At 50.5% G+C, this 27901-nt stretch overlaps 1 protein-coding gene across 15 annotated transcripts in view; it reads left to right on the plus strand.

The window, feature by feature from the left end:
* The window catches only part of Ptpru (protein tyrosine phosphatase receptor type U), a 110454-nt gene extending 83809 nt beyond the window's left edge, over positions 1-26645 (plus strand). For 4 of the 15 annotated variants that reach the window (XM_076934076.1, XM_076934077.1, XM_076934069.1 and 1 more), the window contains 16 exons: positions 6421-6611; positions 7165-7240; positions 7640-7716; positions 9239-9256; positions 14276-14312; positions 14903-15063; positions 15153-15269; positions 15954-16108; positions 18113-18248; positions 18672-18821; positions 20652-20825; positions 22366-22506; positions 23418-23543; positions 23667-23824; positions 25184-25319; positions 25510-26645. In XM_076934076.1, coding sequence (XP_076790191.1) covers positions 6421-6611; positions 7165-7240; positions 7640-7716; positions 9239-9256; positions 14276-14312; positions 14903-15063; positions 15153-15269; positions 15954-16108; positions 18113-18248; positions 18672-18821; positions 20652-20825; positions 22366-22506; positions 23418-23543; positions 23667-23824; positions 25184-25319; positions 25510-25572 — 1916 coding nt within the window. In that variant the 3' untranslated portion in view covers positions 25573-26645. The remainder of the gene's footprint in view (positions 1-6420; positions 6612-7164; positions 7241-7639; positions 7717-9238; positions 9257-14275; positions 14313-14902; positions 15064-15152; positions 15270-15953; positions 16109-18112; positions 18249-18671; positions 18822-20651; positions 20826-22365; positions 22507-23417; positions 23544-23666; positions 23825-25183; positions 25320-25509) is intronic. The other 11 variants (XM_034502033.2, XM_034502035.2, XM_076934075.1 and 8 more) reach the window with 6 other exon arrangements.
* Positions 26646-27901: the final 1256 nt, after the last annotated feature.

Raw genomic sequence — 27901 nt, forward strand, 5'->3', positions numbered from 1 at the left:
CACAAGCATGAGGACCTGAGTTCAAGCCCCAGAACCTACCTTTAAAAGACCAGGCACAGGTGGGAGAGATGGTTCAGCCATTAAAGGCCAGGTACCTGAAGGTCGATGGCACTCACTGGCCAGCTAGCAGAGCCTAAGTGTTGAGCTCTAGGTCCAGAGAGACTAGTCTTGAAAGATAAGATGGAAAATGATAGAGGGAGACACCCAACGTTGGCCTCTGTCGTCCATATGCATATCCACTGGAGCCTGCGCATACATGTGTACCCGCCCACAGCTCCGCCCACAGCTCCGCCCACAGCTTTGCCCTCAGCCCTCACCTTCAACCCTACCCTCAGCCCCGCCTACAGGAGAGTGTGTGTGCACACATGTTGTACGGACACACACACACACACACACACACACGTACACACACAGAGGCATGCATATATGTCTTTAACTTTTTTTTAAAAAACCCTTTGTTCCCTCCAACTTCATATCTTCCAATTCATATTTAAATCTTCCTCTGGAATCTATTTTTGTGTGTGGCGGTGAATTAAGGGTTTTCTTTTATTCACAGGGATAATGAGCGGTTTCTGTATCATTTTCTTTCTTAAAAATTTTGTTTTGATTCATTTTCTGTGTATATAATGTGGGGTGGGGGAGGGGTGGAGGAGCTCAAGCTGCCGCAAACATATGGAGGCAGGAGGACAACTTTTCAGAGTCTACATTTGGGTGGGTTTGGTAGATCAAGCTTGGGCCACCAGGTTTGTGTGGCAAGCACCTTTACCTGCTGAGCTGTCTCGTGGGCCCCTCACCCCCCTGGTTTACAGAGTGGTCCCTGTCAGTCTTTTGTGGTTCTGTAATGTGTGGATTGGTTTCTCCCTCTCTGCTATTAGCACAGTTTTCTGATTCCTGGGCTGAAGTCGCAGGACACTCACAGCTGTCTTGGTGTCTGGGACATACCCACCCCCTTTGCTCTACATGGCTTTTGTCTTCAATCTCTTGGTGACAAATTTTAGAATGGTGTTTTCAAGTGGCTTCACATCAGATCCATGGGTCAGTTTTAAGACGCCATCTTTCCTCCCATGAGTGCTATATAGGAACGTGATCCATATCACCTTACTTATTTACATCTCCCATGCCTGAAAGTATTTCTCTCTGTAAGCTGATGTACGTCTTTGGTGAACTTCATCTTCAGGGCCCTTTCTTTTTGCTACTGAGGATTGAACCCAGGGCTTGGTGCATGCTAAACACGGCATTTTACCACTAACCTGTACCATCACCAGGTCTCTGACTTAAGAATTTAAAAATTACACTACTTACTTGTTAGTTTGTTTGCTTATTTATTTATTTATTTATGTGTGTGTGTGTGTGTGTGTATGTCAGAAGACAACTTTTGGTGAGTTCTTTCCTTCTGTTTTGTGGGCCCCAGGAATTGAATTCAGGTCACCAGGTTTCGTGGCAAGCATCCTTTACCTGCGTTGCCACTTTACTGGTCTTGTTTTTGACTGCTGTTGTACACAGTGTACTTTAAAATTCCTCCTTCCCTCTCTCTCTCTCCATCATTTCTTCTTTTTTCTCTTTCTCTTTTGGAAATAGGATGTAATCTTGGCTCTCCTGGAACTCACATTGTAGACCAGCTTCACCTTCAACTCACAGAGATCCTCCTGCCTCTGCCTCCAGACTGTTGGGATTAATGGTGTGCACTAACACTTTCCCGGCTTGGGGTTGATATTTTGATATGTGGCTCGATCTTATATTCATACTGCTTCATGGATGTTTTTCTTAGTTTTAATGTATCTGTAGAATCTTTCAGGTTTCCCAATGTAGTCTGATGATCTGGAGATACCAGAGCTTTTGCTTCTTCTAGGGCAGCGGTTCTCAACCTTCCTAATGCCATGACCCTTAAATCCCATTCCTCATGTTGTGGTGATCCTCAACCATAAAATTATTTCATTGCTACTTCATAACTGTGATTTTGCTACTGTTATGAATCTTATTGTAAATATCTGATAAGCAAAATATCTGACATGTGACCACAAAGGGGTTGAGATCCAGGGGTTGAAAACCACTGCCCTTTCTGTGGTTTTCTAGACATCTCCAGCGGGCACCTGTAGTATTATACTGAGTGGAAGTTCTTAGAGTAGAAATCTTTGTCTTGTTTTCTTGGCCTTAAAAAGATGCTTCCAACATTGAAACATGGAGAATAGTTTGCTGAGGGTTTGGGGGTCGAAATGTCTTGTCAGGCTAACAGTTCCCTTCTGTTTTCAGCATGCTAAGTGGGTTTCAGACTAAACACTCATTAGACTTACCAGGCTCTTTCTCTGTATTTACTGCCATGGCTGCGGCTTCCCTTTTGTTTGTTAATGAAGCGAGTGGCATTTTTACATTTTCTAATATCTTGTACTTATTGTTCAAGAATCTTCAAGTGGTCTTTCTGGGTGGGTTCTTTCTGCAAATGGTTCCGCTTTGTACTTTTCCTGTCTGGTTTTGGTATCCGGATTTTTTTTTTTTTTTTTAAATGAACTGAGTTTCTGCTCTTTCTTCTTTATCATGGACGGTTTGAATAAGTCACTTCTGCCAAGTTTGGCTGTTGTTTTCTTCATGGAAAGATTTAAATTTTCTTTTAAAAATAGATCACATGTTGCTGGGTGTGGTGGTGTACACCTTTAATTCTGGCACTCTGGAGGCTGAGGCAGGCAGATCTTTATGAATTTGAGTCCAACCTGGTCTACATAGTAAGTTCTAGCACAGTCAGAACTACATAGAGAGATACTGTCTCATGTCAACCAAAATAAATAAATAAATAAATAAATAAATACCCTTAGACTCTTAAAAAAAAAGAGTGGGTGTTAAGGTGGGTACAGGCTTTGCTCCTGAGTCATTGGAAAAGGGGGGATGGAGGGAGAGGGATAGGTGGGTGAAATGGAGCTTCTCTCCCAGGGAATCTAAGGATTAATTGAGTTCAGAGTGACCCTGGGAAATGGGGACCAGGGCAGCTACCATGTGGGTGCTGTCTGTTGGACAGCCTCCCCTGTCTTGTCTTTTCCAGACATCAGAGACCCAATTTTGGTTTACAACAGAAAACCATGTTTATCTATTAGATCTTCTCAGGGCCCTTATAAATAAAAGTGGCTGCAGGAGGAATGGTGTTTTTTGGCCATTTCACTGGTTTTAGTTTCTCCGTGTGAGAAGTGTGCAGTGGAGAAGAACCTCGCACACCAGACCACCAGGAGCAGAGGTGTTGCCTGACCATACTGGCTTGCTCTCTCTTCCTCCTCACCAGGATCCCAGCCCGCCTCCACCCCGTCCCACTCCCAGCACTGGGTTTACAGGCATGTGCTTCCATGCCCGGCTTTTTATGTGTGGATCAAGCCTCCAAGGCAGGCATTTACCCATGGAGTCCTCTCCCAAGCCCCTGGGTAACAGTCAACCTGCCGGTAGATGAGCAGGTTGGTCCTTGGGGTGGAGTTTGGGATGGGGTGGGAGGTACTTCTGTAATCCCACAGCAAAGAGAATGGAGACAGGGCTTCTCTGAGCCCAGGAAACCAGGTCATGGCTCAGGGTCCCATCCTTTCCGGCGTTGATCTAGGGTTCAGCTGTAAGGTGCCTGGATTCAGCTTTGGCTCCACGTTGGGGTTCCAGCCTGGTCTTTGGTCATCAGAAATGGACTGCACCTATGTGCCTGCTGGTCATGTGGGCCGACTGGACTCTGTGGATGAGTTGGCAATCTCCTGTCACTCTTGTTTGAGTCTCTTCCTACCTGGTGATCACTTAGTGAGCCATTGGCTCTGTGTCCGAAACAACTCCCTGAGTTCCCCCACTCTCCTTGATGATCTGAGTTCTTTGAACCAGCAGAAATCTTTTGTGTATGCCTGTGTGTATGTGTGTATTTGTGTATATATATATGTGCATGTGTATTTGTGTATATGTGTATTCATGTATGTTTGTATGTATCTTTGTGTGTGTACATGTATATGTGATTTTTTTGTGTGTGTAATGTATGTACATTTGCATTTGGAGGCCATAAGTTGACATCAGGTATCTTCTTCAATTACTTCTGAGGGGTCCGTCGCCAACCCTGTAGTTCACCGTGTTAGGCTAGACCACTGAGCTGCCAGGGATCCCACTGTCTCTGCCTCGCAGTGCATGGCACCGTGCCTGATTTTTTTTAAATTGAGTGCTGGGGATTGAACTCAGGTCCACATGGTTTGTGTAGCAAGTGCTTTGCTTAGCCAAGCCATCTCTCCAGCCCCAGAAACCCTTCTTGAAGTCTCATATGTTGTCCACTTGTACAGTTATGGCTGCTTTTTAGAACTGGCTTTGCAGGCTGGACCAGCATCTTTCAATGGAGAAGGACCAGATGTTCAGTCAGCCAGCTGCCTTGGCTTTTGGGGACTCAGGGACTCCCTTTCCTAGAAACAGCTAACAATGCCAGCAATTGCCGTGGGTGGCGCTGCTTGGTGCCAGGCTCTAAATGCCTCTTATATGGTGTCTTATTTAACAGTTATACTGCCATGTTGAGTGGGATCAGTTTTTACTTCATTTGACACGTAGAAGTGGAAGTTCAGACAGACTAAGTAGCATCCTTAAGGTCATATGCAGAACTGGGATTTGATCTGAGATCTGCCTAACTCCAGAGCCTCTGTCAGTCTGTACTGTGGCCCCCTGAGGATGTCTAAAAAAACACAAAGAGCCCTGCTTGGGTCTTGAGAGACGTGAAGCGGCCTTCCTTCCATTCATCTCTTGAATATTTCAAATGCACGCAGACGTGCTGGAAGCTCTGAGAGGTCTTCCAGGGAAGACACCTACTTATTTTTGTTTACATCAGAATTGGAAAGACTCCTTTATACAGAGATCTCATCCTCTCTTTATCTAACTTGTGTGTGTTTGTGTGTATATAAATGTTCATAGGTGCAGTTGTATGTTCAGGTAAGCCTGCAAATGTATGTGTATGTGCAAGTGTTTGCATGTGCCTGTACACATGTGTGTAAGCACTCATGTATGACACGTGTGGAAGTGTCCATGTGTGCATGTACATGTATGTGTGTAAGTGTTCCTGTGTGCATGCGGGTGAAGTGTGTGTGCGTGTGTGTGTGCATGTGTGTGTGCTTGTGTGTACACACATCTTGCATATTTACTATACTTACCACTATGACATGAGTCCTGTCTTCCCTCTTTGGCTCTCAGCTTCCCTGTCTGTAAGATTAAGGGTGTGGAGCATCTGACTACATGATGGCAACTAACCAGTTAGTTCTCCAGCTGTCAGTCACCAGGACTCAGGATCAAACACAGAAGACAGTTGTTCTCTGTTAAACTGAACACTCTTTAGGATTAAGGCTGCTGAGAGGAGTATGGCAAAGTAGGAAGACCCTGCCATGGCCTTGAGGCCCTACCTGAAAGCAGTTTGCAAACCTTGGCACAGGATGCTGAGGGGCGGTCTCCCTGATCTGGCTGGGTTCTGGGGAGTGGCCTGAGCATCTTGCATGTATCCTCTCGGTGAGTCCCTAAGGTGGAGCATAGGTCCACACTGGAGAAGGCCTCCAGGGGTCATTTTGACTGAGACATGGAGGATATGTTTGAATTCTCGGGACATAAAGGCTAGGAAAGGAAGGGTATTGAGGAATCCATGTGCAGGAGACCCCAGGAAAGAAGAACAGGCATCCCCTAGAGACCCCTTCACAATCCCTGCCAGGCCAGACAGACTAGTGAGAAATGTGAAGGACATGTCTCCAGTCAGCCATTTAGCCTTTGCTGAGAGGATATAGGAGACACACAGTGGGCGAAGCGCCAGGTAGGAGAAACACTGGCTGCTTTCCTCAGCTTTAGACCCAAGCTCCTGAACCAGGGTGGGATGTCTTTGGGGCTGCTGATTCTAATTGCTAGGGAGGGAGTGTCTGTCTGGCAGGGTCTGGGGTCTGTGGAGCCCCCTTGTCTGGGCCACTGCCTTGGCTGACAATGGAAATGTTGGCTCAGGAGAAACACTCTATTCAGGTGCCTAGCGGCATTGCTGGTGGAGGGGTGGCTGCGCAAGCTAATTTTGCATTGCTCGTCTTTGAATGGGGGTAATTGCTGGGAGTTGCCAATGTTCCAGATTGTTCCCCGGAAGGGAGGGTTGACATGTCCAGGGCTCTGTGAATGCTGCCTGTGCAGGTTGAACCTGGCAGCAAAAACTGGCAGAGTGGTGTGACATTGTCATGGGATCACAGAGTAATGGAGCCACGAGGACCCTATGGATCACCCCAGTTGACCTGCTTATTTTGTAGATGGAAAACATAAGATACAGAAAGGAAACACTTTCGGGTGCTCATCCGGGGTGGCCGTGCTAAGCTTGAATCTAAGGAATGACCCAGCCACCCTCCATGTTGGCTATGCTCCCCGGCTCTAGGGTCTCTTAGCCTGAGTATGCATATATGTGAGAGCCCCTTTCCCTTCCTGCAGGAGACCAGCGAAGTGGTGGTGTCACCGAGGCCAGCAGCCTCCTGGGTGGTTCTCCTCGGCGCCCATGTGGCCGGAAGGGCTCCCCGTATCACACAGGGCAGCTTCACCCTGCAGTACGCGTGGCAGACCTTCTGCAGCACATCAACCAGATGAAGACAGCCGAGGGCTATGGCTTCAAGCAGGAGTATGAGGTGGGCCTGGCCCACCCTCCTCACTGTGGAGGAAACTCTCAGGCCAGCTCTGGCTGGATTTGTACCCTGACAATCCCCAAGGCAACCTAACACTTTGACCTTGACTCTGACCTCCACTTTAAGCTCAGACCGTCTGGCTGTTCCCTGTTCCATCTCATGCCCACCCCAATCACGAGTCCTATCTTGTCTCTGGTTGGAGCCACAGCAATACTGAGCTTGACCTAACCCCAGTCTGGCATTAACTCCTGACCTTCATCTGATTGGATTCCAGCCACCCTCGTCTGGAAACCAGCACTCCCTCCACTTAGACTTAATCTCAACCTTAATCTTGATTGTTTGCTCTTTCCTCTCTTCCCAGTTCAAACTCAGGGTTCTGTATCGTAACCTCTGTGAACTCTGACCTCCCTTTGGCTCATTTTTCCCTTCCCTCGGCATACACCTGGCCCTTATGGTGCCCCACCCCCTCCCTGCCTTCGTCATTCCCCTCATGGGGAGGGGTGCAGAGAGTCTTGGGCTCTCTCTCTTCCACTGACTACCACTTTCCCTTTGGCAGAGTTTCTTTGAAGGCTGGGATGCCACCAAGAAGAAAGACAAGCTCAAGGGAGGCCGACAGGAACCGGTGTCTGCCTGTGAGTTCCAGGAAAGGGGCCAGAACACACAACGACAGGAGGAAGTGAGGAAGGGGGAGCATGGCCAGAGCATGCTCCAGGTAGTCTTGTCCTCAGAGACACAGCGTCCTGGCCATTGTGATGACGGTACAATGCATGGCAGTATAGTATCTTAGAGATGAGGGGACAAGTTTGGGAGGTCGAGACCTCAGCTAAAGGTCACACAGCTAATTGCTGCTTGTCCTCCTCAGCTCCAAGCCTAGACTCTAACCCTTGGCCCATCTTCATGGTGCTCAGAGTTCATTGGTGAGCTCTGAGCCCTTATAAAAGGTCACCTGACATTCCCACTTGACACTTGTCCTAGTCTTTAGGAGATCTCTAGGCTGTGTGGCACAGCATGCTCTGCTACTCTGTTCACAGATGATCGACACCACGTGAAACTCCACCCGATGCTGGGAGACCCTGATGCTGACTACATCTCTGCCAACTACATAGACGTGAGTGCCTAGCCCCGCTCTTTCTGCTTATCTGTCCCTGTCCCCACCTGGCTAGGCAGGGCAGAAACCTACCAGAGAATAAATGAGGATCTGAATGGCTGAGTTTCATTTGGTACCAGAGAAAGCAGAGGTGGGGAGCTGAGCGTGGGTGTTGGCCTTCAGGAAAGCATCCTGAGGGCTGTGCTCGCCCATGCCGAGGTAGAACAACATCTGGGGGCAGACAGGGAGGCTGAGGGATGGGAGGAGCTGCCTTAGCAAGGGGAAAGGCTGAAAGATTGGAGGAGGGCTTCTCACGGTTTCCATGGTGGAGCTGAAGAGGTTATGCAGAGCTAGATGGTAAAGGCCTTGGGTGTCAGGCTAAGGACTTAAGCCAGCTCCCAGGGCCATCAGGAAGTTGTTCAAGTGTTTGTCTTTGATTACAGTGGTCCTGCACATATAGTGAGGTGTGTTTACTGAGCACATATTGTGTGCCAGGCACAGCGATTTACTTTACATGCAATCTCACATTTCATATAACCTTATCACCTGCAGGAAAGGAAGCTGGAGCTCAGAGAGGTGAAGCTACCAGTTCTAGGTCACACAGTTAGAGTGGTAAAGAATAGACTCAAGCCCCAGCTTGGCTGTCCCCTCAGTCTCTGCTGCTGACCATTTGGCTGTCCTGACATTGGATCTGGCTGGACTGAAGGGAAGGACCAAGAGAGGGCAGGTTTCCCAGGGGTGGATGGGAGTGTTGATGGGAAGTGGGCAAGGCCCAGGGCCTTAACTGCATTCCATGCAGCGAGCTGACATTGAGAGAACATCTGTTAATCCTGCAGGAAATGCATTTGAGCACCTGGGCACCAGGGCTAGAGATGAGAGCATGTGACCATTCTTTTTCTTTCCTTTTCTTTTTAAAATGATACATAGATTCTAGTAGGGGAAACAGATTAACATCGAAGGAAACATTCAAGGAAATTTATTTCAGATTAGCTGGGAACGCATAGGCAAGAAGAAAGGTTTCACATAGTCAGTGGCAAAGCCAGGGCTGGGTGGGTAGACTGTGGAGGACACAGTGTGGTCGCAGAGGAAGGGCAGGGACACTCAGGTATGAACAGGGAAGTCAAAGGCCAGGGAGGAAGCCACAGTTTACCAGGGCTGAGGCCATCAGGGTCTCTGAGATATCTCTCCTCTCCCTCTTCCGTCTTCCTTCTGGAGTTGAATACGCCACCCCTGTTTCCCAGAACCCTTTGCCTTTTCCCTGCCTCCCATCCTATTCCTTGCCTAGGGTAAGAGCCAAGCCTGGCCTCACAGGCTTGGGTAGTGTGGGGACAGTGGACCTTTCTCACTGGGGTTCCACCTGGTTGGTTTCTCTCAGGCCCTGACAGGGACATGCCCATCCCTCTCTCTGGCCACCTGTCTCTGTTCTGCCTGCCAGCTCACAACACCCTTTCTGGCCTCTCCTGTGCCCCGCCCACCTTCACTCACCTCTGGCCTAACATCTGTCTCTTTTGCTTTGTTCTGTTCCGTCACTGGAATCATTAAGATTCGGATAAACCGACAAGTAAGTATCTCTCCCTCCTCCTCCTCCTCCTCCTCCTCCTCCTCCTCCTCCTCCTCCTCCTCCTCCTCCTCCTCCTCCTCCTCCTCTTTCTCCCTCTCTTCCTCTTCCTCTTCTTCCTCCTCCTCCTCTTCTTCCTCCTCTTTCTCCTCCTGTCTGGTGGACTGGCTGTGCCCCCAGGCTCTCTCACAGGCTCTGGCTGTCTGTCTCTTTCTCTCTCTCCCTCCTTCCCATTTCCTGGTACCAAACACTAGCCACCCATTCCAGCAGCCTGCCAGGGTCTGCCATGGCTGAAGACTTTGTCTCCTCTCCTGGAGACGTTCCCTCCCACCTTCAGCTCTCTTCATAAAAGCAGCTATGCTGGGATGCTGGTCACTGCTGTCACCTTTGTCCCCCTATCTAGCCACTTCCTGTGAGCTTCACTACCTCTGCCCTTCTGTAGAGCTCTTGGTATGTGCAGTGGGGAGGCTGCCCTCCGTGGCCTTGTCTCCACTGCTGAGGCTGAGGCTGGGTCAGTCCTCTTTACGTTCATCTCCCTAGTGTTCAAATCCCTTTGTGGTCAGTTTGCTTAAAATTCAATCCCAATCCTTTTGCCCTCCATTTAGCCCCAGTTTGAATGTGCTTTTGTTTTCTCCAAAAAATTAGTTTGAATTTCAGTTTAAAAATTGTACTATCTCCTGCTCTTTTGAGATTTAAAAAGGGCAGAGGACAACTCAGTGGAGTGCTGGCCAAGTGTGAATGAAGGCCCGGGTTTGAGACCCAGCAACACATAAAAACTGGATGTGTTGGTGCACCCCTTTAATCCCAGCACCGGGAGGCAGAGGCAGGTGGATCTCTGAGTAGGAGGCCAGCCTGGTCTACAGAGTGAGTTCCAGGACAGCCAAGGGTTATGTAGAGAGACTTGTCTCAAAAAATAAACAAATAAAACAAAATATAAAGAAAGGAAGGAAGACAGGAAGGAAGGAAGGAAGGAAGGAAGGAAGGAAGGAAGGAAGGAAGGAAACCAAGGTCATCCTCAGCTATGTAGCAAGTTTGAGCCTAACCTGTCTCAAAATAAATTAAAAAGGGAAAGAAAGAAATGGAAAACTCTAATTAATTTAGCCATTTTATTTATAATCATCATCGTTAATTTTGATTTTTCGAGATGGAGTCTTACTCTAGTTAGGCTGGCTTGGAACTTACTGTGTAGCTAAGGCTGGGCTCAGATTCACAGCAATCTTTTGCCTCAGCCTCTTGAATGCTAGGATATTTCAAACTATTTAATGAGTGGTATTCTCTGCTATTTTGTGGGTACATTTTCCATTTTTTCTCCTTAAAGAAATTTCTTTCATTTTTCTTTTTTTAATCATTACTAGAATTCTGTTCATTATCAGACTTCCAGACAACATGGAGAGACTAACACAAGAAGTGAAGGTCCCCCCCACCCCCCAAGTCACGTTTGGCAGGGACAGCCAATTATCCCAGACGTGCCCCTTATTCTGAGTACAGTCACACAGTTGGTTTGTAAAATTCTCAAATGTAAAAGGCCTATTAGGTTCACAAAAGACAACAGATGTGCTGAGTCCTAGCGCCCCCTGTGGGTTGTGATGAATACAAGGCCCTTATTGGCTTTAGAATTACTGGTTCTCTGTGGTAACCCTTTGCCTTTGAATCTCACCCATTTAGTTCCCTTCTGTCAGACCCATAAGAAATACCCTTAGAAGGTCTCACTGGGCTTAACGCTGACTCAAACGCCAGGGAGCAATTCTGTCGCCGCCGCCGCCGGCACTTGCCGAGCACCAGCCACCTAGAGTGCATTGCTTAATTGTGCAAGGGACCATTTGCAGATGATAGTATTAGTCTGAAAAAGGTAAAAATGACATGTGCAAGGCCACAAACCAGCATTATCATTCCACTCTCCCCCGGCACCACCCATGCAGACTCCAGCAAGGGCTCTGTGGTCCTCGCACCTAGTGATGCATCTTGGGGTATGATGTCCAGACCTCAGGGGTGCTACTCCCTAAAGTGGATGTGTACAAGGCGATCTGCTCACTTTACTTCAAGATATGATCATTTAAAACGTGTATTTGTAGGGGTTTGGGGATGACCGAGTTGGTAAATGCTTCCCTTGCAAGTGTGAGGGCGCGAGTTCAATTCCTAGAACCCATGTGGGGATTCATGCTTGTAACCCCAGCACTGAGGAGGGACAGCCAGGTGGATCTTCCGGGTTGACCAGCCAGCTTAGCCTAGTCGCAAAGTGTCATGCCAAAGAGAGACCCTGTCTCCAAGGAGGTAGACAGCTGTCCTAAGAATTGTACTTGAGGTTGTTGCCTGGCTTCTACACATGTACAAACATGTACCCTCCCCGCAAGTGCAATTCTCCACATACACCTGCACACGTGCACACACATATACATGAAGATACATAATACACACATATGCATAGCAAAACCTCTATTTGTGTCCTTCGAGTGATATCTTTAAGAAGGGAGGAACTGGTTTCCGTAGGCTGTCATCTGACCACCACACACATGAGGTGACACTTGTCCACGTACATGCTCCTCCCTCCATACAAAGTAAATAAAGATGAAATAACGTTTTTTAAACAATGTAAATTGTGTGCTCATACACTTGCTTTGAATAGGGCTGTGTGGGGGTGGAGAGGTTCTTGCCACCACCGGTGCTGGCCGCTCTCCCAGGGGTTGTGAGTTCAACTCACAGGCGGCTCACAACCATCTGTAATTCCAGATCTAGGGAATTTGATGCCCTCTTCTGGCCACTGCCAGTTCCTGCATGCACACGGTGCACATGAACCCATGCATGCACATAAATTATAAATATCAAAAGAAAACAAATAGGCCCGTGTGACAAGGTTGGTTGGATGACCCTGGGCTAGACTTCTCCAAAATGTAATTTTCCAACAAAGAAAGACTAGGATCCTTGGAAGGGCCCTGCTGGGGTAGGGGTGGAGGTGTGGGCCTTTGAAGTTGATGATGAACCTGTGTTGGGGTAGAGCTTAGGCAAATTGGGTTTGCTGGGAGCAGGGGCCCAAGCAGTTCAGGGTAACCTGTTTCAAGCTCAGTTACTTCCTAGGCCAGGTGAGCTAGTCCCTCTGACCTGCTGTGGAGACGATTGCTCAGGTCTTGGGTAGGTGGCTGTACAGAGGGCAGAGCGAGGTTTTTTTTTTTTTTTTTTTTTTTTTTTTTTTTTTTTTTTTTTTTTTTTTTTTTTTTTTTTTAGGTTTTTCATAGTTTGTCTCTTTGAAGAGGTTTTTGGCTTTTCCCAGGGCAACCGTGAGGCTGTCCAGTTGTTGTCTTCCAGTTGTAGAAGGCAACAGAGGCTTAGAAAGGTCTTCGATGGCTACCTCCATGTCTGAGGCGCTCTAGTATAGGCACTGCCGAGGAACCGGCCAGAAACGCACATTTCCAGATCTACCCACATCCTCTGAGCCCGAGTGGGTCTTTGACATTATCCCAGGGGTCCCTGTGTACCCAGAATGCCAAACTGCTTTCCTGTTGGTGTGGGGACAGAGATGAATTTTCCAACATCTAATCGTTGGGATCAATGTTTTCTGTGTTGTTTTTTGTATGCTGGGATAGAATCCAGGGTCTCCCACATGCTAGGCATGCTACCCCTGAATCTCATGCTCAGCCCAGTCAATCAGTTTTAATTGAGTTTCATTACTCCATTATTTATACCTACTAATAAGTTCTGGCACTTGTTGGAACCTGCCAGCAGGGACCCAGGTTCATTAGCACCTAACACTCAGGAGGTCACTTCGAAGCCCAGTTGTCTCCCCATCCCACCCCTGCTTTTGCTGGGATTAAAGGCATGTGTACCACTTTAAAGACCTTTGAAATGAGGTTAAAAATAACAGCTGCTTGTGGTCCTGTTTTATGCCTGGCCCACTGACAACACTTAACCACATTGCTGTTTGTGCCCTAACATCCCCGGAGGGAAATCTCGTCATGATCTACCACATGCAAGAGAAGATGGAAGCCAAGAGGAGGAACGGGGTTTGCTTGAGGGTCACTGGGAGTGGCCCTGGCAGCAGGCTCCTGGGCCCTTTGGGTTCTGAAAGCCCAGGGGTCCAGAGGAATTACATGGAGCTGTGTTGAGGGCCAGGGGCAGAGTTTGTTTTTTTTCTTGAATCTGCCTCCTTTGTACACTGTAAACTTTGCACAGTGTCTGTGCTGGCTTCCTGGCTGGCTCTTGTCACAGAAAGATGCAGCCTTGGGAGGAACCTTGGGACTATTTTAGCTTTGGTGCTACCTGGCCTGAGGGCTCTAGGGATAGAGAATGAGGTAGCTTTTGGCTTCTCTTTTCTATAAAATAGAAAGTAGTGCTTGGAACAGTATGAGGCCATCACCATGACTCTGGAACTGCAGACCACTGATGCTTGGCCTGAGGGCTCTGGGGATGGAGGATGAGGTAGCTCTTGGCTTCTCTGTCATGGGAAGTAGACAGTAGAATGTAGACAAATAAGGGACCATGACCTGGTCTCAGAAATACTCATTATCAGGAAAACAGATTTAAAAATTTCATCCAAGGTCCCAACTTGAAACCCTCTTTACTCCCCTCTCCCCACTGCGCTGGCCACAAAAGTTCTGGGTAGCTGAGATCCTTGGGAAGTGTACCATCTATTCCGAATACCCTGACAGAAACTGGGGATTCTGCCAACCACTGGTTCCCCCATATCTGGGGTTTTGGGATGGATTATGTTTCTGGGATTCTGGGAGCAGGGCAGCATTATCCTGGGCTTTATATGTTTGCAAACCACAGTTATGTTGTTAACTGATAACTCTCCTGCTTTGAGGGCTCACAGACCATCCTCCCAAGGATTTCATAGCAAGACCCTGGTGTCTCAGCTTCACTTGTCTCTGCTTTGGGACTGGAAGGGCAAGGTCACACCCTCATTCAGAGGCATGAGGGTGGGAGTTTCTATAGGATGCCACTCCTGGAAGGAGGGGGATGAAGGGGCTGTCTTGAGGGAACAGACATCTGCTCCCTTGACATTCACTGCATCCCATTCTCCTGTTCCAGGGCTACCACAGGTCAAACCACTTCATAGCCACTCAAGGTACTTGGCCCCTCAGCCTGAGGCACCCTCTCATGATCTGGAATTTCTGCTGCCTGCCTGCCTGCCTGCCTGCCTGCCTGTCTTCCCTGCTGACCTGCTCAGCTCCTTGTCTGCCTCCCCATCTGTCTGTCTTTCCATCCCCACTGCCTGCCTGGGTCTCTTGCATGTGATTGCAGCCTTTATCCTCTGTCTGTGCCTCCTGGTATGATCAGTCCATCCTAGCAACCTGGCGTGTGTATCTCTGTGGCGCTGCATGTTCGAGGGCTGGTCAGGCCCATCCTCACTGTCATGGAGCATGCCTCTTGGTCCAACTGGCCACCTGGGTCCCCTCTGGTCTCGTCTCTTTTCTGCTACTGCCTCTCTCTTCATCTCTCTTGGTGGTTTGCCCCATGAACCGAGGGTCTGCTGCCCGTACAGCTCTCTAAGCCTTACTAAGCACACCAGGCTCTGTAGGCTGGCTCTGCCCTTCTATTGCCCGTTCTAGGGCCCTGCAGGCATGAAGCTGTACTTGGTGGGGTGCTTGGGGTGAGTGAGAAGCCCCTACTGGGGTCAGGTCCTGGGAGCCTCCCAGTAAGGGGTGATGTCACTAGGCATCATAGTATGCTGGCCATGGGGGAACCTGGCTCAGGGACAGGCACCCTCTGCGCCCCCAGGGCCGAAGCCTGAGATGATCTACGATTTCTGGCGCATGGTGTGGCAGGAACAGTGTGCAAGCATCGTTATGATCACCAAGCTGGTAGAGGTGGGCAGGGTAAGCGGGGCTGGGGTTTGGGCTGGGGGCAGGGTGGGCCTCATGATTGGCTAAGAGCCCAGTGAACCCTGTGCTGTGGGCGGTCCCAGGTAAAGTGCTCTCGCTACTGGCCCGAGGACTCAGACATGTATGGGGACATCAAGATCACGCTGGTAAAGACAGAGACCCTGGCTGAGTATGTGGTGCGCACCTTTGCCCTGGAGCGGGTGAGTCTCCTCTACACCTCCCATGTAGAGCCTACATTGCCCCAGTCTGGGAAGCATGAGGGGAGAGAGTGGCAAGCAAGCCTTTCTTGCTGGGAGTATGGCTGAGGAATGGGACGGTGACAGTTCCTACGGATCTCTAGTGGGTCTCTGATATGATGAAGACGATCTGATGACCTCCCTGTGTTGTTCCTTGCTGTGTGGGACACTGTGCTGTGAGCCCCTCACACACATTGTCTTAGCTCTAGGAAGCTCTGGACACATGTTTACCATCAGACCCATTGTGCAGATGAGAAAAATGAGGGTCAGAGGGTTTCCTCTTGTATCAGGGTTCACGGTCCCACTTAATTACTCTGTAAAATCCTCAGAGGAGGGCTGGCGAGATGTCTCAGTGGGTAAATGTATTTATTGGCCATGTCAACATGTCGACTTTGGTTCACAGTGCTCTCTCTGTTTACACGACAACTCAGGCAAGGTGGGTGCTGGACAGCATAGCTTTAAGCATCTGGTGGACTCAGTCCAAATGCAGTGTGCATCTGTGCAGCCTTGACAGAGGGGATGCTCTTCACTGGGCCTTCATTTCCTCATTTGTACAATGGATGCTGCTACCAGCCTTGCCAAGCCTGGCATACAGCGGGTGCCTAGTGGGTGCCGCCGGCAGCTGACTGTCACCACTGCTTTCCACAGAGAGGTTACTCTGCCCGGCATGAGGTCCGTCAGTTCCACTTCACAGCATGGCCAGAGCATGGTGTCCCCTACCATGCCACGGGGCTGCTGGCCTTCATCCGGCGTGTGAAAGCTTCCACTCCACCAGATGCTGGGCCCATTGTCATTCACTGCAGGTGGGGACACTGGAGATCCCAAGGAGAGGGGCCCAGGTGTGGGGAGCTGGGTTAGAGTAGGGTAGGTTCACAGTCCCTAAGGAGTTCTGGGCTTGGGTTACCCTGCTTGGAGACAGATGATGGGAAAGAATGTTTCCCCAGAGATCCCATGAGCTTTGGCTCTGAGGTTGGTACCTGACAGAGCCCCTTTACCAAAGCTGAGGAATCCTGGAGCCTGCAAGCCCAGTCCCTATGGCTTATCCTGGCTCCTCTGTAGGGATTGTTCCCAACTTACCAAATGCCACATGGCTGTCTTCTGCCCTATGGCCTCCTGGCTTCTCTCTATCTCTCTGTCTCTGTCTGTCTGTCTGTCTGTCTCTCTCTGTCTCTCTCTCTCTCTCTCTCTCTCTCTCTCTCTCTCTCCTTTTCTGTTCAAATCTCATCAAGATTGAATTTTTAAAAAGATTTATTTATGTATATGACTACTCTATTTGCATGTAAGCCTGCATAACAGAAGAGGGCATCGGATCCCATTACTGATGACTGTGGTTCCCTGTGGTTGCTGGGAATTGAACTCAGGACCTCTGGAAGAGCAGTCAGTGCTCTTAACTGCTGAGCCATCTCTCCAGCCCCAAGACAGCACAGTCTTTTAAGGATGAATTCTAATCCAAATAGAAGTCTGTAACACACGTGTAATTTATATCACAAACAACGAGTGTTCATTAACTGAACCACCAGCTTAATCTTCTCAGATTGAGAGAGAGAGCATGGGCTTGGGAGATGGCTGGCTGAAGTGTTTGCCTCCCAAGCCCAAGGACCTGAGTTTGATCTCAACACCTATATAAAAAGCTGGGTATGAGGGCATGTGCTTGTAATCTCAGCCTTGGGGAGAAAGAAATAGGAAAATCCCTGTCCCTCACTGGCCAGCCTACGTAGCGTAATCAGGAAGCCCTGGAACCCAGGGCAAGACCCTGTCTCAGAAGGAACAGTGTGTTTCCAAGGAATGACACTTGATGTTGATCTCTGACCTCTGACATGTTTGTACACACACACACACACACACACACACACACACACACACACACACACAGCCCAGTTCTGGAATGTTCCCTGTTCCCAGAACTTTGTGTGAATTAGGTCCTCCAACATGAAGTCCATCCACACAGCATCACATCCCAGGGTGCATCTGTCCACCTACTGTTGCTAGGCACCAGAAATGATGGTGCTAGGATAAAATGGCAGCTAAGGATGCTCTAAGGTGTGGCTTCTTGATAGGAAATGCACTCATGTTGCTGTGGACCATGTGTAGGGACAGAATTGCTGTTTGTGAACATTCAGCCCCAGTGGATGCCACCCAGGTCTTCCAAAGTGCTTGTGTGGGCTGGTTAGTCTTCAGTAAGCTTTAATGCTTCGATGATGCCATGTTAAAGCTAGAATCTCGGTGGCATCTTTCCCAACCATCCTTGTGCTGAGCACACACATCAACGATGAGTCTGACACAGCCCTGCTCTTGCTGGGCTCCCGAGGGAGTTACGGAGACAGTCACCAGGGACCCCGTGGCAAGTGTTTTAACAGAAGCTAGCCATATTGCTCTGAGGGTTTGAAAGAGGGCCTGGAAGTGTTGGAAGCTCCATGGGGGATCTGGATGGGCATGAGTCTGTGGGGTTTTGATGGATATGCAGGAGTCTGAGATATCCAGGGGAGAGATGTGCTCCTGGACTGAGCCCTGAGCATCACTCTCAGCCCTCTCCCTGAGTCCTTGTTGCTCCGTTGAGGCAGCTCGCTTCCATGTCCTCCCATCCTTTCCTGTCTTTTCCCTTGCCTTGTTCACTGCTCCCAACTGTGTCCCCTTCTACATCACAGAGAACTCTAGCCTTTGCTCCACAGCCCCTCCTTGTCAGAGAGTCCCTAACCCCTGAATTCTATAGCTATGGCAGACACCCTGGTCCTCGCTTCTTTTCTTCTCTCTGGTCTCAAGCCTGGCCCCAAGGCTCTGATGTGGCCCTGGCCTTCTGTCCTCCTCAGTGCAGGCACTGGCCGCACCGGCTGCTACATTGTCCTGGATGTGATGCTGGACATGGCCGAGTGTGAGGGGGTCGTGGACATTTACAACTGCGTGAAGACCCTCTGTTCCCGGCGGGTCAACATGATCCAGACGGAGGTTCGGACCAGCCCTGCCCCCGACCTCTCCCCTCCATTTAGGTCTCTAACATGGAGTAGCACTTCTTCAGGGCGTCCTAGGTCTTTCCTTCCCCGACCATCTCGAATGTGGATGAGGTTGGGGTTTGGTGGGTGGGGGAAGCTCTTAGGTCTCTCCAAACTTCACAGTGCTGTACAGGCGAGTCAGGTGGCGGGTGGGGAGATGAGGGGGAGCAGTCTAGAGTCACATGTACCAGGGTTGTGTCCTTGCTAGACCTGGGACCTTGGACTGTCCCTCACCACTCAGATGACCTGGGAATGTTCCTGGGTGCAGTAGAGATGAGCTGAGGTGATAGTTGAACTCAGTCTTGGCTTGCTTTGTCCGTCACCTTCTGCAGAGCTTTTAGTCCCCTCCTCATTCTTACATTCCTGTCTCCTGTTCCAGGAACAATACATCTTCATCCACGATGCAATCCTGGAGGCCTGCCTGTGTGGGGAGACCACCATTCCCGTCAATGAGTTCAAGGCCACCTACAGGGAGATGATCCGCATTGACCCTCAGAGTAATTCCTCCCAGCTCCGGGAAGAATTCCAGGTAGGGGGATGAGTATGTGTGTACAGATGTGGAGTGTGTGAATGTATGTGTAGGTGTGAGGGCATACGTGTAAAGCTGGGTACATGTATAGAGGGGCATGGCTGTGTGTGTACACACACACACACACACACACATAGGAGTGGAGTGAATATGTATATAAGAGTTAAGTATGTAACTATATATATATATGTATATATACATATATATGTAGATGAGTGAGCTGTGGGAGTATATATAGGGTTGGGTGTATACGTGTATAGGAGTGGAGTTTGGGGTTTGTGAGTATGTGTGTAGGTGTATGAGTGTGTATATGTAGGTGTGTGAGTGTGTGAATCCTGAGGGTCTGCAGTCTGCCTTTCTTCCTCTCCCATTACTGGGATAACAAGTTTGTGCCACCAAGCAGGGATGCCAGCTTTTTATTTTTATTTATTAAGCATAGGTTCTGGGGGTTGAACTCTGATCCTCATGTTTACAAGGCAAATACTTTGGCAACTGAGCCATCAACCCAATTCCCTCCCCCTGCCTTTATATATAGCCCTAGCTGACCCCCAGTCTCAGGGTAATCCTCCTGCCCCAGCCTAATGCGGGGATTATAGACCCATACTGTGATTCCTGGCTTCTGCTTTGGCTCTGGCTTCACACTTGAACCTGTACCTGGCCCGCAGCTGGGCCAGGCCACTGTTGCTCTTGCTGCCCCTAATGGCCCCAGCAAAACACTAGTCCAGATCCCACACAGCTAGCCTTAGTTGTCCTGGAACTCACTCTGTAGACCAGGCTGGCCTTGAACTCAGAAATCCTCCTGCCTCTGTGGCTTTCCCCGCTGACTGCTGGGATTAAAGGTGTGTGCCACCACTGCTGGCCCACACAGCTATTCTTAAGCCAGGCACTGGGATTAGACGAAGAATCCATGATAGACCCAGATTCTGTTTTGGGTGGGACTAGGCTCATCATGCTGCAGGTTGCTCTCCAAAGGAATCTGTTGATCTCTGGGTACCAGAGACACAGGGGTTCCCTCCACTCAGAGTTCCTATGTTTCTTCAGCCATATAGCACCTGTCAACTGGCACATTCTGGAGCCAGCACAGGGTTACCTGGGAAATGTGGCTGGTGATTCCTGGAGAGGGGTATCAGCTTTGGGGATCATGACAGACTTGGGATCCTGGGAGGTATCCCCAAGAATAAGAGAGAAACCAACACTCCAGTATCCCAAAACCAAAGGTTCAGTGTAGAGATAGATGTCATAGCCCTGGCTGAACCTGTGCCAGGCGCTCAGGGTCACATTCTATCTTGACAGAGCTGAGACCAAGGCTTCTGCCTTGTGCCTGGGGTTGTGTCTCCTGGGAAGAGGTGGGGCTCAGGCTTGCACCTTTGAGAACACTGACAATCTAACGCTGATCCTCACTGGGCCTGCCACATGCCAAGCCCTGGTGCACCAGGCTCTTAGTGCCTGGCATGGTCTCATTTGGCTTTCCAGGAAGCCCTGTGAAAAAGGCACGCCACATTCCCAGTTTACAAGTGAGAAAAGTAAGTCACTTATCCAAACCCACACTGGCTCAGGGAGACAGGCGCTACTCCCAAAGCTCAGTCTAGGCCCTACGTGTCCTGGTGGTGGGCAGCTTAGCTCCCTCACTTCTTTCTCTCTGGGCCTCAGTTTCTCCATCCATAGCACAGAGTTAATTATCTAACCTAAAGTCTTTTGAGGAGGCCCTGAAAGGGCCTGCTCAGTCTCATCTCTGTCTTTGTCTGTCTCTCTGTCTCTGTCTCTGTCTCTGTCTCTGTCTCTGTCTCTCTGTCTCTGTCTCTGTCTCTCTCTCTCTCTCTCTCTCTTCAGACGCTGAACTCTGTCACGCCGCCATTGGATGTGGAGGAGTGTAGCATTGCCCTGCTGCCCCGGAATCGAGACAAGAACCGTAGCATGGATGTGCTGCCGCCAGACCGCTGCCTGCCCTTCCTCATCTCCAGTGACGGGGACCCCAACAACTACATCAATGCAGCACTGACTGATGTGAGAGCCTGAGGCTGCAGTCGCTCCGGAACTCCCCCTCCTGGGAGGGCTCTGGAGTCGATGGAGTATAGCCAAGGCCTCTGGTGGAGGGACATCCCCTTGTGATGCACAAGCCCGTGGGAGACCTTACTCCTCTCAGTCTTATACTCTGGACACTCAGTGTTCCATTTCTGGTATTACAGTAAGCTTTAGTGAGGGGTCTGGGTGGTGGAGTTCAGGCAGGGTTGTCTCCAGGACAGGTCCCAGCAGAGCCTGGAGTGAGACAAGGGTTTGGGCTGGGGATCCCTGAGATTTGAGGTCAGGACTTGACATCTGATATTTAGAGCTAGAGGAACCTGTTTTGAGGAGATGGGGCTGTACCTGGTCTACAGTGGTGATTAGACCCCCAGTCCTTATCTACTTGTGGCCTGGGGGCCCAGGAACCGGTGAGCAGACCTGTCCCTTGTCCAAAGGGCCTTCACCTCCTTGACTGGGCATGCAAGCAGAGCAGGACATAAGTGCTGGGACTTGGGGACGGGGGATGATGCCCTCTGAGGAGAAAGAGCGGTGGGTTTCAGTCCTGCTCCACTCCCTCTGAAAGCCAGATGAGAGAGAAGCACACAAGCCAGACAGGCAGAGAACCAAATGATATAGAAAACGGGAGAGAGCATGGCTTTACCTATGTAGCCATATAGGCTGTGTGTGTCTCGGGCCCTCTGCTGGGGTGACTTGCCCTCCTACATACATCAGGGACAGGCCATCATGGGGACGAGGAACAAGGCACTGAGAACTTACGTTGCCGAGAGCAAAGAGCCAAGGGTGGTGAGTGGTCAGGGAGAAATAAGAGAAGAGAGCCAGGCCAGGCTCAAGGCAACTGGAAGACCTCCACATAGGGAGGAGAGAGCCCTGGCCCCGAGTTGATCTGAAAGAGGTAGGCTTTTTGTGGCCTAGTTCCTGGCCCAGAGTCCCCTCAGCAGGATAGCACAAGGCACAAGGCACAGGTGAGAGGACACCTGGTGTTGCCTGTGAGCTTCTTGGTGTGAGCTGAAGCTCTGTGTCTGAAGTGAGACACATGGGAGAGGTCCACAGCCGCCATCAGTCAGCCCAGTGCCATGTGTGAGCATGATGTGTGCCCACTGCATTGCTTAGTTGGGAGTCTGGGCCTGCTGAAGGGTCCTAGGGAGTAACATAGTTTGGCGCGGAAGCTTAGGCTTTGATAGCTCCTTTTTATCCATAACTTTTCCCCTCAGTGTGCTGCCTATATCCTGGGGGCTGGAGAGATGACTCCATTGTCCAGCTAGGAAAGGTCATGGATGGGAATGGGTTCCCCTGGGTCCCTGAAGCCTCGGATACCTGGTTCCAGCCATGTGTAGTGGGCCTGGCATTCCAGAGGACTGATTCTTAGACACCAGTGCGTTGTCTGAGGGAAGGGGTTGGCTGAGGTGCATTTGGGGTGGTCCGGTCTGTAGGAAAGTGTCTGGTCACTCATGTGTAAGCACTGGCTTCTGGGAGGCACTGCTGGGGCGTCAGAGGGTCCTGCTGAGTGCGGTTTCCTCTGCAGAGCTACACTCGGAGTGCTGCCTTCATCGTGACCCTGCACCCTCTGCAGAGCACCACACCCGACTTCTGGCGGCTGGTCTACGACTACGGGTGCACCTCCATCGTCATGCTGAACCAGCTTAACCAGTCCAACTCCGCCTGGGTGAGGCTCTCACTGGCGCTGTCCCCAAAGTCACCTCTGCTGTCATAGTCCCTCCCAGGGCCCGGGGTTCTTAGTCTGTAAACAAGGGTTTCACGTGGAATCAACTCAGCTCCTTTTTAGTGAGCACCTGGCACCGTTACGCACACTGGATCCCATTTATAGTTGACAGTGGCTTCTGGTTAGAGGCTTTGTGGGAGAAAAGGAATTAAGACCAGCAGAGGGGAGGTGCTCTCTCCAAGGTCACATAGTGGGAAGTGGCAGTGCTATGCTCCCCAACCCTGGAACATCCCATTCAGAAGTTATGCTTCTGCAGTGGTTCCCCCAAACTACCTACCCTGGGGCCTTTGAGGTAAAACAAATTCAAGTCTTCTGTTTTTTCTTTGATTTGGGGTAGGCCATGTTACCTCTTTATGCCAAAGCACATGTGTGCATATGTGTGTATTGGCGGGGGCTCCTCTGCCCCTCTCCCGTCTCTGGTGTGGTCTACAGGGGCAGTGTGGGAAATGAAGCCATGTTCGAGTGTCAGGACCTTCTTATCTCTGAGCTAGAGCCGGGCTCAGAGACACTGTTGGTTTGGGATAGGTGGGGTGCGTGCCTACCTCTTCCCGGAGGATAGTAGTGTGATTCAGGAGTTCGGGCACACATGTGTGGGATGCAGCTAGCATGTTAGAGGGGAGGTTTCCAACCACATAGCCACAGGGATCATTGCGCTGTCTGTGAAGAGTTTGCTGGGACCAGTCTGGACATGCCGGTGCTCTGGGCAGCTGTCCTTGTGTTCTGATGGGTGAGTGGTGGAGAGATAGGTCTGCTGCAGGGGAGTCTAGAGCCAGGTACTGAGCCAGGCTGGAACCCCTAGAGCTGGCATTGGAGTGAGGACTGGCTCAGTTCTACTCTTTCTCTCTGTGTCCCAGCCATGCCTGCAGTACTGGCCAGAGCCAGGCCGACAGCAGTATGGGCTCATGGAGGTAGAATTTGTGTCTGGCACAGCAAACGAGGATTTGGTGTCCCGGGTGTTCCGGGTGCAGAACTCTTCTCGGGTGAGTGTCCTGAGGAGGCCGAGGGTGAACGGCCAGGGCTGCCTTTACTGATCCTTCCAAGGTCATTGGGGGCTCTTATGACCTTCATGCTCATGTTTCTCTGCCTGGTTTCTGTGTCCCCAGCTGCAGGAGGGTCACCTGCTGGTACGGCACTTCCAGTTCCTGCGCTGGTCTGCTTATCGGGACACTCCTGACTCCAGGAAGGCCTTCCTGCACCTGTTGGCTGAGGTGGACAAGTGGCAGGCAGAGAGTGGGGATGGGCGTACCGTGGTGCATTGTCTGTGAGTGCTCCCTTGTGTTTGTGAGTGCTCCCTGGGAGGGGGTGGGTGGGTGAAGGCCAGGAGACTGGCAGGACTCTCGGAGCTAACAGAAGTCCAGGCTGTCAGAATCTCTCACCCCATGACATTACAGCATGCTTACATTTGTTCTTCATTTGTGTGTGTGTGTGTGTGTGTGTGTGTGTGTGTGTGTGTGTGTGTGTGTGTGAGCTGTAGAGCATGCACATGGCACAGCCAATGTCTAGAGGTCAGAGGACAACTTCATGGAGTTGGTTTTTTGTTTCTACCTTTACCCCTGTTCTGGGGCTCAAACCCAGGTCACAAGGTTTTCATGGCAAGTGTCTTTACCCCACTGAGACATCTTGCTGACTCTGTGTAACATACTTTAAAAAATTATACTTCTTTAATGTGTGTGTGTGTGCGCATGCACACATACACGTGTGTGCCCATGCATGTGTTTTTGCATGATAGTGTGTGTGTATGGAGGTCACAGGACAACAGGAGCTGCAGGAGTCAGTTCTTTGCCTCCATCATGTAGGTCCTGGGGATTGAACTCAGGCTGTCAGTCTTAGCAGCAAGCACTCTCACCTAGTTAGCCATCCCGTTGGCCCCATGTAGCATACCCGTTGTGCTTTCGGGATTCTAGTCTTTATGTATGCATGTACACACACAATGTTCTTTCTCTTTCTAGTGCGTATCCCACTCATTCTTTTGCTTATGTGCACCTCCATTCAGAAATGCAGGCCTTCACTCATGTCTGGGCACACTTATCTCTTTTTTCATGATTCTTGGGCTTTGTGAAACTCCCAGTGCCAGCTTGGGCCCTGTCCTCCAAGGGCTCACCTTCAGTTTTAGTGAGGGACTCCTGCAGCAGGAGGCTAGTTAGTCTCCCATTTCCCAGGAGGCTCCTGTTGGATCACAGGAACAGAGGGAAGTGGGAAGAGGAGGATGGGTTGCCTGGTGGCCACGGGCTGTGCCTAGTGCCTGTGTTTGGCTTGTGTATCTGCACGGTTGGCCCTGGCTGGTCTTCCCACTTCCCGTCTTGCTCTGGGTCTTGTTTGCCTCTGAGCTTCCCTTCTCTGTCACTTGAAGTGTGGTTGGCTCTTTCCTCCAGGAATCTGCAGGCTAATGCTTCTTGAGGCTATCTTCTGACATGATGCACAGTTCTGGGTTCTGCTCCTAGGACTAGCTCCTGGGTTCCACTTCTCATCCCTCATCGCCCTAGCCAAGCCTACTTGGCTCTTCAGGGTTACCTCTGCCGTTGGTCTCTTTGACCCTGCCCCTGCCTTTAGATTGCCTAGCTCCACTCCTAACCTTTGGGTTCCCAGGTCCTGACCCAAACCTCTTCTGTGTTTCCTTTAGCAATGGTGGTGGCCGCAGTGGCACCTTCTGTGCCTGTGCCACGATCTTGGAGATGATCCGCTGTCACAGCCTGGTGGATGTTTTCTTTGCTGCCAAAACACTTCGGAACTACAAGCCCAATATGGTGGAGACCATGGTGAGGAGCTGTGTTCCAGACACAGGCACTTCAGATCCCCAAACAACCCCCGCAGGGTTTCTCAGCACCTACCAACCCTTGTCTGGTCCTCAACTTTAGGCCTCCATTCTAGTCCTGGGTTGTTAGAATGTCTTCCTCATTCCCCTTTTTCTGGAGGGTGGCCAGGGCTCAAGGCACTCTCTTTCCCTAGGATCAATACCATTTCTGCTACGATGTGGCCCTGGAGTACCTGGAGGCTCTGGAGTTGAGATAGCAGGCGCCTGGCCTGGTGCACCCAGTGAACACACAGGGCATGGCCCATCATCCCAGACTGATGAGGAGGGCCCGTGGCCCCAACTTTGCTCAGCCATAATTCCACAGGGAGAACACTGGAACGGACACTGCACTATCTTGGTGACCCCCATGGGAAGGCTGCAGGCCAAGGAGGAGCTTTGCAAGACTGTATCAGCCCCACCACCAGAGGGCCCTGCAGACCTGTGCAGAGAAGCTTGCCTGGGACCGTGGCACTGGCCAAAATAGCTAGTGTTGGGGAGCCCAGGCCAGCCCTCTCCACTCCATTACTGTCCTCGGCAAGAAATGAATGAGCGACTGCAGAGAGTGCCCAAGGTTTGCACCCAGTGTGGTGCCTTCTGCACATGGTGGAAGCTCACTGGGACTTGGCAGGGGCTGAGTCTCAGCTGCCTGAGCCCCCGAGAGTCCTGAAGTTGGGACTCCTCCCTGTCTTGCCAGTGGGACACGCTGACCATCCTGCAGCTCCGTTCTCCATCCCACTGCCCCTACAGACCCAGGGGTGCTTGCTCACCATGCTTTCCTCCTGCTTCTGAGCTTTTCCTGCAACAGGACCTGTGCCTCCCTCCTGGGCTCCATCCCTGCCTGGCCCAGTATATGCAGAATGATACACTTCAGCTCCCTCTTCCCTAGCCCTCAGGTCTCCATGGCTTGGGCCTGCTTAGCTTGGGCCTGTGACAATCCACAAGGCTGAATCACAGCCTTTGGGGTTGAGGTCCCTGTGGCTCTTGGTGAGGCTGCCACTGGATGAGGGCAGGCTAGAGCAGGGCTGGTGCCAGCTCCTAGAGCACAGAGAAAGAAGGGATGCTTTGGGATGGAGGACCAGTGCTTTTTTTTTGTTGTTATTTTGTTATGTTTTTGATGGGAGGGTGAGAAGTTCTCTTTATAATGGGGTAGGCCACACCCCCATTTCGTGCCTCAATTTCCCCATCTGTAAACTGTAGATATGACTACTGACCTACCTCGCAGGGGGCTGTGGGGAGGTGTAAGGTAACGTTTGTAAAGCGCTTTGTAAATAAATGTGCTTTCTGAATGCCACCCAGTGGCTCTGCGTGTGATGGGTACCTGCCCAGCCTCCTGGCAGCGTGGGTTAGAGGCCTAGATCCTAGGCTTGTTTTGGCTTTTCTGTTCACCAAACAGCAGATATATGGACCAGGGCATCTCTCAGTCCTCCCACAGAGGTTGTTGCTGCAACACAGTACTTAACAAGAGTATCTGAAGGGAGGAAAGGATTGTTCTGGGATACAGCTCAAGGGTACAGTCCACTGTAGTGAGTGTTCTAGTTTGGTTTCTGTTGTGATGATAAACACCATGACCAACAGCAACATGGAGAGAAAAGCATTTATTTCATCTGACAGGTAGCAGTCCATCATGAGTGAAGTCAAGGCAGGAACTCAGAGCAGGACTCAGGAAGAAACTGAGGAGGAACCCTGTTAATTGGCAAACTTCCAGACTCATGTTCTGCTATAGCTCAGGCCCACTGGCCTAGGAATGGTTCTGCCCACAGTGGGCTGGACTCTCCTCCAACAACCATTGTGCAAAAGCAGTTCCTTGACGATAGGAGCACAGGTCAGTGTGGTGATGGAGGGCAGTCTTCAGTTAAAGTTCTGTTTTCCCAGGTGTATCAGGTTGACAACCGGGGGGGCATCACAGTGGGGAAGGCACGGGGGTGGGGGTGGGGTGTGGAGGGAGTAGGGTGGGCTGGGGTGGGACAGCAGGACCTCAAGCAGCCATTCACATTGTATTCACAGTCAAGAGGCAGAGAACAGGGCCTGAGGAAATCCCTTAATAGGTAAGAGTGGCTTGCTAGGCAAGCATGAGGATCTGAGTTCAAGTCCTTGGCACCCACATAAAAATTGGGCATGGCCACACTTGTCTATAACCCCAGCATTGGACCGTGAAGACAAATGAGTCCTGGGAGTTCACTTGGCCAGCCTAGCCAAAATGGAGAGCTTCAGGTCAGTGGAAGAGGATGTAACATGGTCGGCAACAGAGGAGGAGCCCAGATGTCTGTCCTCCTCTGGCCTCCGCAGGGGCACACATGGATGTGTGTTGCCCCCTAAAATAAAGAAGCAGACAATGATGGATTTTGGTCCTCAAGTCCCTATCTTCTTTTTGTTTGGTTCAAGACTCCAGCCTTGGAATGGTACTTCCACAGGTAAGGTAGGTCTTCCCTCCTCAATTAACCCAATCTATGCTTAGAGGCTTGACAAGATTAAGCTTTGGAAGCCATTTCTCAGGCAGTGGGCTTCATCTTGAGGTCTCAAGCTGCCTGCCATTCCCCCCCAACCCCC

This window comes from Arvicanthis niloticus, chromosome 5 (assembly GCF_011762505.2).
Source record: "Arvicanthis niloticus isolate mArvNil1 chromosome 5, mArvNil1.pat.X, whole genome shotgun sequence".
In the NCBI taxonomy this organism is placed as follows: Eukaryota; Metazoa; Chordata; class Mammalia; order Rodentia; family Muridae; genus Arvicanthis; species Arvicanthis niloticus.